At 36.1% G+C, this 12,206-nt stretch overlaps 1 protein-coding gene across 16 annotated transcripts in view; it reads left to right on the top strand.

Annotated features, from left to right (window-relative positions):
- The window catches only part of LOC111511485 (uncharacterized), a 147,192-nt gene that overhangs the window by 125,634 nt on the left and 9,352 nt on the right, over nucleotides 1-12,206 (top strand). For all 16 annotated transcript variants that reach the window (XM_074174354.1, XM_074174350.1, XM_074174344.1 and 13 more), the window contains one exon: nucleotides 5,368-5,487. In XM_074174354.1, coding sequence (XP_074030455.1) covers nucleotides 5,368-5,487 — 120 coding nt within the window. The remainder of the gene's footprint in view (nucleotides 1-5,367; nucleotides 5,488-12,206) is intronic.

The raw sequence follows: 12,206 nt of genomic DNA, 5'->3' as shown, positions 1-12,206 counted from the left end.
GGCAACGGTCATAAAACTGTTGAGGTTTTTCATTATTTTGTTGCCGCATCATTACTAGGTCCCTATTAAGGCAAGTTTCATCTCTTTGGTCTGCAAAGTTTCTAGACAGGGTGGCTTTGAGGTCATCCCATGTAGAAACATTCTGTATATTAATAATTAATTTGGCATTTCCTGTCAATTTTGAAATTAGTGAATTCAACAAATAAGTGTTCTGAAAATTGTCAGGATTCTGAGCATCATAAAATGTTCTAATTATACTGTCACAAACTGAAATGTATCTGTTCAGATCATTTGGGTTTCCGTCAAATTGAGGGACACAGTTTAAGTATTCTGGTTTGAATTGTTGTGCCATTTTTTGTTCAAAATTTATGCTAACTGGTTCGATTGAAATATTTGGAAATTGGTATGGGTGATAGGAGTCAGCTGAAGGAATATCTAGTGATAAATTTTCAAGAATTGTTGTTAAATTTTCAATAGACATCAAGTTGTACTCACATTAAATAAATTGAGGCTCTGAGCATTATCCTATAAGGTCAACTTCTGGATTCACAATTTTTGTCTTCACCAGGTAGTATTCCTTGCAAATTTGGACAATATTGGTTCCAAATTTCGTTGGTTCACTGCTAATGGGGCCTTCCACGAATCTTCGATAGATTGGGTGTCCTGATATCCAAGGAGCCACTTCGTTTCAAACACCTTAACAAACGAGCACCAACTGTTCGATAACCGATTAATCGTTGATACGAAAATTGTCCGTTCGATACGAATCAATCCCGGTTATCCTACCGACTGCGCCAAATAACTTATCGAACACTCAAAGTCCTTTTTTAAAAATCAATTTATTTAGTACAACAAAATTATTAGACAAAGGTACGTCTTTACAGTAAGAAAGTTTGATTATGAATGCCGGCCAGTTCCCTGGAATCTTCGCAAGTCGGCTTATCTATCGGTGTACGCTTTCGTAGACTCAGCATTCTTTCTATGGGAACCGTGTTGGACGTTGATGTAATTAGCGTTACCTTTGATATGATTTAACGCGATTCAACGTTAATCATTAATCCGGCGGTAAAATCCAATGAAAAATGCTTTTTATTTCATTTTATTGAATATCTAGTTATAAGAACTGTTTGGGTTCCGGAAGTTATTTTGTTTTTTTGTGAAATTCTGTAAATAATCGCAAAAAGAAATGAACACAGAAACCACTACCATAGCAAAAAGTTCAAAATTATTTACAGTATTGTATTATTCATTATCGTCTGAAGAAAACTCGTCGGATGATGAGCAACTATCGCGATCGCTATTACTCGAGGTTTTTTAAGGACAAAACACAAGCACTACAGGAAAATGCTTAAGGTGCTTGTGTGAAAGGGGTGATTCACATTGGATTTGAATCGCTGAAGTTTAAATCCATTTGGAAAAACGTTCTCAGAAAGTGTGTTCCACATAAACGCAGTTCTCCAGATAAAAGAGGGTAAATTTTCGTTTTGATGGCATCCGGCGATTTTGAAAAAATGGTTTGAGTGTACTTACGTATTTTGATGCGTAGATCACGAATCCGAAAGAAAAAAGCGGCGCTTTCTCTTATTTACAAAGTTACGGCCCCTCAAAGTTCAGAAAAGGGAAACTTTTCAGTCTTCTTTTTCACAAAATAAACTATTTGAAAACACAAGCATCTATTCACTAGGTCACCTTTACACCTTATTCCTCCTTCTTTGACACTTTTCACTTCAATAATAAACATTTTTCTTATAAAAAACTCAATTTAAAAACGAATGCTTCCCCTGGTGACATTCTTCTATTTTTAGGTTAGTTACTAGTGACATTTCAGAAAAAAGCGGTTGGTATTTGCCGTCGCCTACTATTTCAAATTCGTAATACACCACCAAAAACCAATTTACGATCTAAAGAATGAAGGTAAAAAACATTTAAATTACTTTAGGAATATGGACACAGATATGGATTGCATCAGTCGTACCAACCATTAACCTTAAAAACGAAAAATACAGAGATATGTAACCAAAAAGCAGCTCCGTACATTTTTTAACATTTTTATTGAAAAAATGTTGATTATTAAAGTGAAAAGTGTCAAAGAAGGAGGAATAAGGTGTAAAGGTGACCAAGTGAATAAATACTTGTGTTTTTAAATAGTTTATTTTGTGAAAATGAAGGCTGAAAAGTTGCCCTTTTCTGAACTTTTAAGGGCGTGATCTACGCATCAAAATACGTAAGTACACTAAAAATTTTTTTTCAAAATCGCCGGGTGCCAAAACGAAAATTCACCCTGATATATATTTACCCTTGGCCCTTTCTGCATTCTACTCATTACATGTATATTATTGTATTTTGTATATTTCATATTATTAATTTATTCAATATTTGTATTTCCCTAGTTTATCAATACCTATATATAATGTGTAAAACTTTAATATTTTATATCTTCATAAACAAGTATGAACTTCAGTGATCTGTCTGTATGTGGTTGTTTGTTTCTAACATTTTTTTTTGTGTAACCTTTGATTTTGTCTATCAATGCAGGAATGTATGACATTGATATTTTATTATTTTTTATTATTATTGGTGAGTTTTAGAATAACATAATATGAATGTTAGATTTACTGACATTTCAAACCGATTGTGTTATTCAATTGACCTGGATTGTGAGAATTTAACTTGTATGTTATGTGCTATATAAAAGATTTTTGTAAAATTATTTTTATCATTTCTAGAGGCTATGTCACGCACAAGGAGCAATCTTGCGATTGTCTCTTTAGTGATGCCATTGTTTATTGTTCATTTATTCAGCTCTCAAGCACTACTCATGTACCGCTTTTGGTGGAATCAAATGTGCCAAGTCACTTGAACACATTCTGTGAAAGTATCTATAGAAGAAAGACAAATCTCCAACCTTTCTTCGATGTTCCAGAGTGTCAAGGTTGTAAGTGATGTTCGCGTCTCCAATCAGGCGGATGTCTCTTTTCTGGATAGAATCCAGCAGCTTCAGGGTATGTTTGGGAGCGGAGCTATATACATGAGAACAATACTCTAAAGGTCTGATCTTAGCTTTATAAAGCATCAAAAGTTGCTGAGATGTGTACAGTCTTTGCAATTCCAGCGACATGATTGTGCCAAAACATATTGGTGTCCATTTTAACCCCCAACAAACTTATCGAAGCAGAAAGCGGACCTGACATTATTATATCCGGTTCGGAGACATTTATCTTCATGGAGAAAACCGATGCTTGGGCTTTTGTGGCATTGAATTGAACCTGGTTACTTTAACCCCAATTTCTAGATCCTCATTAAGATATTCAACCTCCTGCTAGTCCTGCTGCCGGTGAAGATATGCTTCCGCAGCCGATATCCTGGGATCCAAATGTAATGTAGAGATAAGTGTGATGTCGTCAGCAAAGCAATGTATTGGATTCTTGATTTTTTCCAATAAGTCGTTGATATACAATAGAAAGAGGATTGGAGACAATATGGATCCCCGGGGAACACCAGCGTTGATGGTGAAAATATTCGAGATATATTCATCCAGAGCCACGTGCAGGGAACGCTCTTTCAAGAAGCTGAAGCTGAAAATATCATCAAAGTTTGGCCAGCAAACCCCATGCTACACTCAAAGGCTTTAGAAATATTAAGCGCAAGAGCTCTTGATTCTCCATGTTTCTCGATTGCATCATTCCAAATATGGGTGACATACGAAAGAAGGTCGCCTGTGGAACTTTGTTTCCGAAAGCCATATTGATGATAGCTCAAAATGTTGAAGTCTTCCAAGTCTTGAGGATATGGTGGTTTACGGCTTTCTCCATGATTTTTGATATCACAGATAGCAAAGCGACTGGTTTTAGTTATTTGGAGAAATTTTTTGCCCTTTTTGGGAATAGGCTGAACGCGACCAATCTTCCAACAAAAGAAGAAGCCCCTTTCTTGTAATACAGGTTGAAAAGTCTGCAAAATACTGGTGCGAGTGCATTTGCGCACTTCTTGAGTACGATGACGGTCACTTCATCAGGACCTTGTTGATAATGAGCTGTTTCAAAATTCGTCTGACTAGACGCTGTCGAAAAGTAATTTCCGGCATTGTGGATTCTAGTGGATTTGAGCTAATAATAGGTTCGTTCCAACCAGCGTCAGAAACAGTTTCTGACAGTCAGGATTCTGCGCAGTAATGTGATTGCGTTCCAACGTGAGTTTCCAACCATTAGTAAACTATCAGTTTTCTGTTCCATCCAAGATTCAAACCTGTTCGAAATCTATCAGAATGGTTTGAGGATTATCTTCTGACCATCAATCTGACGCATGCGTATTCCGTATTACTGTTTCTGTTTTATGTTCATGCAACTTACAATTAACATAACCTGCAAAAATTGTTATAAAATAAATTATGTATTTGCTGGCACAGGAAAAATTAGGAAATCTTTGAGTGAACCTAAAATATGAAGATCTTTAATTATACAAATTAATTATTGCGGTGACCTCCCAGTTCCATGTTGATTAGTAAATAGAATAGAGATATAAAATACTACAACCTTCTTTTACTCTCCAGAAATACACTTTGATTAGATTTATTTTTGAAGAATTGAAGGGGTTATATTTTTAGGAGTGACATTCGTTGTGGAATGTTTGAAATACAAACTGAGTAGAGAAAAGTATCTTCTGTATAATTCAGTGTTCATAAAGAAGTATTTGTTTCGAAAGAATTTTTTTTCTTTCGTGTAATTCAATGTTTATATGAAAGTAGCTGTTTCAGGAGGACATTCTTTCAGTTTGTCTGAAAGTTACTTCTTTGCATGATCTACACATCCATGTAGAGTTACTTATTTTCAAATTGATTACTTCCTTCCTTTCTTTGGAAGATTCCCTCATCCCCTTTTTTTGTATAAAGATGGAGTAGTAGAAAGCCAAAAACTTTCGTTCCCAAATTATTTTTAAAGGTTATGTTGAAATTCCATGCCAAACTTCAGTTGAACTATCAGCTGTTCCAATCAGAAATTTCAAATTAATCAGAAACCAATATTTACCAGACATGCGCGTTGACAACGATTTACAAACAGTTGGAAATCTGTTTGTGACTCAAGGTTGGAACGAACCTAATAAATAGTTCAATTGCAATATCCATTCAACTGTCGAAATTCCCCAGTTTCTCCTTTTTCTTTTATCGTATGTCTAATGCATTTTTTCCATGATTCGGGTATGACATTTTCTATCGCAGTAGCTAGTAGGCATTTTACCTCATCCATTTCAAAAATCAAGTCTTTCCTCGCCACTTTTATTTGAGATAGTTTTCTAACTTTCTGTATAGTGTTTTACCCAGTTCAATTATCTTTATCTGTTGAATTACACTAATTTTTGTTTTGATTTCAGCCGACCCGATGATGGTGCTGAAATAAAGAGCGAACCGGATGACCAAATACTCCAACCTGTTCCTGAGTGTTCTAGTCGCAACCCTGAAGAATATTTGCCAGAAAATCCACCAATTGCTAAGTAAGTTATTTACCGTATGTTATGAAAAATAGTTCGAAGTTCAAGTAAATCCGCACACATAACACTTGTTCCAGAGCTTTTTTCACAATCGCAATTTAGCCATATATTTTTTAAACATATGTATATTTTTAAAAACACATTTGATATAATTTCTCAATGATGTTCCACTGATTACCTCAACAATTTCAAACCGATTTGAAACACAAAGCACTCCAACGATACAAGAGAATGAGAACACCAATATCATGGGAATACTATAAAGAATTGCGTAATTATGTATCTAGTGCTATCCGCCGTGAAAAAACTGTATATCTCAATTATGTACTTAGACAGAAGAATTCTAAGGCAACATGGAATACTCTCAAATCTCTTGAAGTACTTCGAGATAATAAAACTCCGGCTATCTATCCGGAAGGACCCAATTAACTTACCTTGATGGTAACCAATCAACAAAAATATCAAAAAAATTTGGTGTACCGCAAGGTTCAGTCCTGGGACCGCTCCTTTTTGCAATTTATACTAGTGACTTCCATGAATTTGTTAGTTTTGGTAAAATACATCACTACGCCGATGATACTCAATTGTATAGTTCATTCAACTTTAAAGATATTACACCTGCTTATTAACAGAAACCTCAAAACTCTATATGATGTATCCTGTGCACATAATCTTACTGTCAATCCAAAGATCTCCCAGGTCATGTTATTTGGTCCCAAAAGTAAAAGAAATATTGTGTGTGAGTCATTGTCGATCCGTGTCAACAATAACATAATACCTTTTGTGAATGAATGTAAAAATCTGGGCTTGTGGTTAGATACTGACATGAGATTCACGAAGCATGTAAGTCATCTGTGTAAAACGTCATTCAATGTATTAAGACAACTTTATCCAAGTAGACACCTTTTATCAAAAAGTCTGAAGTTGAATCTCTGTGAAACACCTATTTTTTCAAGATTAGCTTACTGCGATTGTATCTACGGACCCGCCTTACAACAATTAGATGTGATGCGACTCCAGCGAATACAAAATAGTTGTGTCAGATTTTCCTACGGTATCCGGAAGTATGATCACATAAGTCCGTCCTTTCGAGATTCTGGCTGGCTTTCACTCAAATATCTAAGAGCAATCCATTTGCTTAGTTTCACGCATAGAATTCTTGTTTCGAGATATCCGCCTTACTTACGTGAAAGACTGGTTGCACTATCACACAGTGGCACTTCTCGTAATAGGCATACTTTGCTCATTCCCAGGCATTCCATAGCAATATTTACTCGAAGTTTCTCCTACAATGCGGCAAAGTTATATAACACCATCCCTACAGACTTTAAAGAAAGTTCATTGAGATACTTTAAAAAAAGGTTGAAAGACATGTTTCTTACACGACAGTGATAGGACACGACATATGCAAAAGATTTTGGCAATTTCCCACATATCCGAATATAATACAAAATAATAAAAATACATACCAATCGAGGTTGGGTTTAAAAGCAGCTCTCATAGCTGAACTCCGCCTATTCATCATTTCTTTGAATTTTATTTAATTTGTACTTATTATTATGATGAATAAAGACATATTATTATTATTATCTAACCGTTATGTGTGGAATATAACATCATTAATAAGTCCGCCACGGCTTCTCTGGGTAATGCGCATCCGAACCGTCCAATTTTACATGACTGGCACATAAGTAAGGCTGAATTCGACCAATGGCATGTGTTACATTAGCTTTGAGGACTGCTGTGATTTATGGCTTATTCGCGTACACCTGCGAACTTAAGAAACCCCCACAAGAAAAAGTCTTAACAGTGTCAAATCGCACGATCTTGGTGGCCAGTTCACATCACTTCCACATGAGATGACCATGCCCTCAAATTGCTCGTGCAGAATATCCAATGTGGCTCGTAGCGCCATCTTGTTGAAACCACATATCGTTGATGTCCAGATCACCCAAATCAGGCCGAAAGAAGTTTTTATTTATCGACCTATAGTGCTCGCCGTTAACAGTGATGGCCTGACCAACGTCGTTCTGAAAGAAATATGGACCGATGACGCCGCCAGCCCAAAATCCATATCAAACAGTGACTTTTTCGGGATGCGTTGATCGCTCTCTGATCTTATGTGGGCTAGTATCTTCCCAAATTCGACAATTTTGTTTGTTCACGTACCCATTCATCCAGAAATGGGCCTCATCGCTGAAGAGGATTTTTCGATGAAAGTAAGTCCGGCCGTACACGGACCACATATTTGCAGTTGAGACAACCATAACATTGTGGCCAGGTTGACTGCACTTCGCAGTTGACCCAACCACATTTTTGTGGTCGACTTGCGGTCATATAAACCGCACTTGCAATTGAGGCAACTGACATCAAAAATGTAATGCTGTGAGACCAATATGTACGCGTTTGGGTACGACTGCAAGTTTGTGGTTAGGACGGCAGATGGCTGATGACATCTCGGCGGAGATCAGCAGCAAGTTGACTGCAGAGGCCCGTTTTGACTTTTGTGAACGCCCGTGTACGTGTAGTACACTATTTCTTATGGGTGGCTTGAGTTCGCTGGAACGCGACTGCAATTGTGTGGTCGCTCCGACCGCTCGTGTACGGGCGCTCTAAGGGTCAGTTGCCAACTGCTCCGGATCCCATTCAGCGTACACACGTCGTCTATGGTCGTTTATCTTCACTTCCTGGGTCAGTTGTATTTTGTACGGGTGCAGGCCCAAGTCACGACGCAAATTTAGCCAAGTTGTGGTCTGCGAAAGGCCGAGATCTTGTGAGCGACGCGAACTCGACTGCCTCGAATTATTCTGAACACTCTCACAGACAGCGGCGATATTTTCGGCAGATCTTGCGTTTGGTCGATCGTCTGAGGAACCAGTGGACTCGAATTTATCTACCACATTGCGAATAGACCTCGCGGTAGGACATTTATGGCGACCGTAATATGGGCGAAACGCGCTGTACGTTGCCCGAACAGAACACCAATTGTGATCAAACAAGTTTATCATTTGCACGTGTTGTTCAATGATCATCATCATCGTTTATTTACACAAAAAGAAAAACAACAAGCTTAACAAGGCTATACATTTTGCAAATAAACATTGGGAAACCCACAGAAGCAACAGGTGTTGCTTGTGCGTGGTGTAAATAAATTTTTATAACTTCAGATACTAAAATTTATAATGAGTATGGTTAACAAAAGGGTGATGTGTAAGTAGACATAAAATTAATCATATGTGGTATAAATAAAATAGATTAAAATAACCATTATAACAATCATAAGAACATCCGAGACTTTTATATATAAAATGAATCACATGTATAAGAAAAATCACTCGGATCACAAAACAATTGATATGATCTATCCGAACATGGCGATTTGGCAAAACAGACTGAATGAATGACAACTAATTTGACAGATGTAGCATAAACAAGATGACCGTTATAAATTGTCAAAGTTCGAAAGTCCCTGTTGGAAGACCCTATAGTTACATCTCCGAACGTCAGCTGTTCTGATAGCGGTGGAGCTAAAGGATAAATCATTAAATTATTGTTTCACTGTATTGAAAAATAATCGTCAGCCGAAGTGACGAGGGGGGGTTATATGTCAGTCACGTGCCTCATTGAAAATTCAACAAATAAGTTTATTTCATACCTTAATAAATTCCTACATGTATATTTTTATACTTTTAGAGTTATGATGAAAATCGTCAGTTGTATTTTTGATGGGGAAAAGACCGTCAGTCAGCGCGATAAACATTTTAAATATAAATGGATGTTTCTTTGTTGATTGGTAAGTGATAAACTTCTACATCGCTCAACCGATCGTGATGAAACTTGACATGTATAAGTAATTTTTCATAGAGAAGGTTTTTAGGCTATCAATTTATCTGTAACTCGCCACTAGAAGGCGCTGTAGAACAATTTTTTGAAAGCACTGTTCTATAACGCTGCGCATGCCTAAGTACGTTGATTCTGATTCTGTCAAAACATTGGAACAACGGCAGCGGCGATACAGCAACATAGTACTAGTTTAATATAAATAACACCACATTATATCAATTAATTTTGTGTCAGTTTCAAATCATAGTAATATTTACTGTAACATGAAGGTATTTGAAGCAGTCAAAGTTTCGCTTTTCTAACATACCTTTCCTAAAAATTATTATTCTGGTCTTCAGGTAGAATAACCTGTAGTAAGTATACCCTAATGGAGTGGGACAAACTTTCATGAATAAAACAGAGATTTCTACTTTCTACTAGTTTGTTTCTGTTGTGCTGTTCTGTCGAAAGGTATACTCTTCAAAATGTCTGCAAAAACAAAGCCAAGGTGTGTGTTTTGTTTAAAAACAAATGAACCGCTTCATTCGTTCACTACAAGTTTTTTAATAAAGTGTAAAACTATTCTAGATATACGAAAAAATAATAATTTATCGATGAAAGACGCTAAAGTACCAGTGGATGTAAATGACGAACAAAAATATCATTCAAAGTGTTACAGACTATTCACAGCATTACCAAAAAAATATCGTTCAACCTGTGGGTCTGAGCCATCGTCTCATGAATCAAGGTGAGTTGAAAATGTAAGTTATTGGAAGTTATTTATTTTAAATTAGATATCATTATTAGTAACTCAGGGAACTGAATTGAACAGTGAAGCTCAGATTTTTGGAGTATGAACATAACAATTTCGTTTTCGGGCGAGTATATAGAGAGAGGGAGATTTAAAATGGGAAGGGAAAGAGATCTAACTCATAGGTATAAATTGTGTACAGACAAGTTAAATCTCGAGTCAGAATTTTTTGTGGAATTTTGCTGGTGAAAAACTATTTTACCTTGTTTCAAAACGTACGTTGAATTTTCTTATATTATTATTCTTCAAAAATATTATATTTGATTTATATGTTTATGATGTTTCGTTATCAAACAAATTTACAATAAACGAAAAAATCGAAATTGAAATTTTTTTATTTCAAATGTGATATTGTTGAAACGTCAGATATATCGAAGAAGAAGAATAATTGGAAGAAGAGCAGAATCTCGTCATCGACAGCTCCGATGATAGTTGTGAGGAAAGTGATGATTATGACACAGACACAGCAGAAGATGTATATGAAGAAGTAGAATAATAATTTATGTATCATCAGAATTCAAAGTTTTTTTTTTCAAATTATTAGTATTTTGTTTCTAAGAAATAAATATTTCTGTATATTGACTCGAAATCGACACAAAATTAATAAATATAATGTGGTGTTTTGAAGTGATAACTTCTTATGGGAGGGTAAACCGCTTCGTTACCTAACGCGTAACGGCGCCAGTTTGCCTGGCTTCCTTTTCTCTCACGCATACGTCAGCGGAAGGCAGGCTCCTCGTCTCTCGTCGGACAGTGTTGAAGAATTTCAATATTTCATATAGGAATGTAGGCTTTCACGGCTGACGTCAGTGTTTATATTGGTTTCCGAGTTTTAGGTGGTCTTCTTTGGTTACAAACTCCAAACGTTACAACTGCAACTACGGCAGTCATCTTCAGTGGAATGGTCGAAGTACTCTTCTTGACGACCATGCCACTGAAGATGACAGCCGCAGTCGCAGATGAAACGTTTGAAGATTGTAACCAAAGAAGACCATAGCAAAACCCGGAAACCAATCAAAACATCAAATAGGTAGTTCAACTTAGATCAGTTTTAAGTTATCGCTTCCGTCAAACGTCCCGAGACGCACACGTTTTTTTTATATTAGATTAATTTTTTTTATTGATGCAACTAATTTTTCTTTATTTTTAGTATTTTGATATTAACTTATGTTTACAAAAAAGATTTGAAGCTGTAATAACTTCTACTTATTACATGCGAGTGCTTTTGATACCAGGCTGTGCTATCATCTTCATGGCTCTACTCAAACTGAACGTTTTATCTTCTTGTTTGTTCTTTTATACGGTGAGAACGCCTTAGTGCAGGTATTCATCCCCTCCTGTCCTCCGGATGTCTCTTTAAATTTGCCTATATTTGGGTTACAAAAGATATTACGGGAGGTGACAAATACCTGCACCAAGGCGTTCTAACCGTATGAAAGAACAAACAAGAAGATAAAACGTTCAACCTGAATAGAGCCATGAAGATGATAGCACAGCCTGATATCAAAAGCGTAATAGGTAGAAATTATTAAAGCTTCAAATCCTTTTTTCAAACTTATGTTAATATTAGATTAATATCATACTCATTGAAAAAAATTCAAAGTGCTTTCTCGAAACATTTTGAAATTTTTAGATTCATATCTTTCACATAGACAACAAATTGTTAAAGTGGAGAACCACATGTCAGATTTCAAAAATACTTCTGCAGGTGTCCCACAGGGTTCAATCCTTTGACCTATCCTCTACATAATTTACACCTCCCATTGACAACCTGTTTGAAAAAAATTCAAATAGCATAAGTATGCTGATGATACACAGTTGTATTATTCTTTTACTCCTGACTCTATACAGCAAAGCGAAAATATCATTAATGAGGATTTGAATCAATTCGTTAATGTATCGAAAAAACATGGCCTGTAAGTTAATAATTCCAAATGCTCTATGATTGTATTTGGAAGGAAAGTCACAATATCAAAACTTAGCGATTTAATCAGAAAAATTGATGACACTGGTTTACCGGTTCTAAATCAGGTTAAAAATCTAGGAGTTTTTATCGATGATGAACTCAAATTAACCAAATTACTCATTT

This window comes from Leptinotarsa decemlineata, unplaced genomic scaffold (genome assembly GCF_025532065.1).
Source record: "Leptinotarsa decemlineata unplaced genomic scaffold, Ldec_3_MD MMD2_tig00000576_RagTag_RagTag, whole genome shotgun sequence".
NCBI lineage: Eukaryota > Metazoa > Arthropoda > Insecta > Coleoptera > Chrysomelidae > Leptinotarsa > Leptinotarsa decemlineata.
The sequence above is the reverse complement of the archived record's forward strand: the minus strand, read 5'-3'. Positions and strand labels throughout refer to the sequence as shown.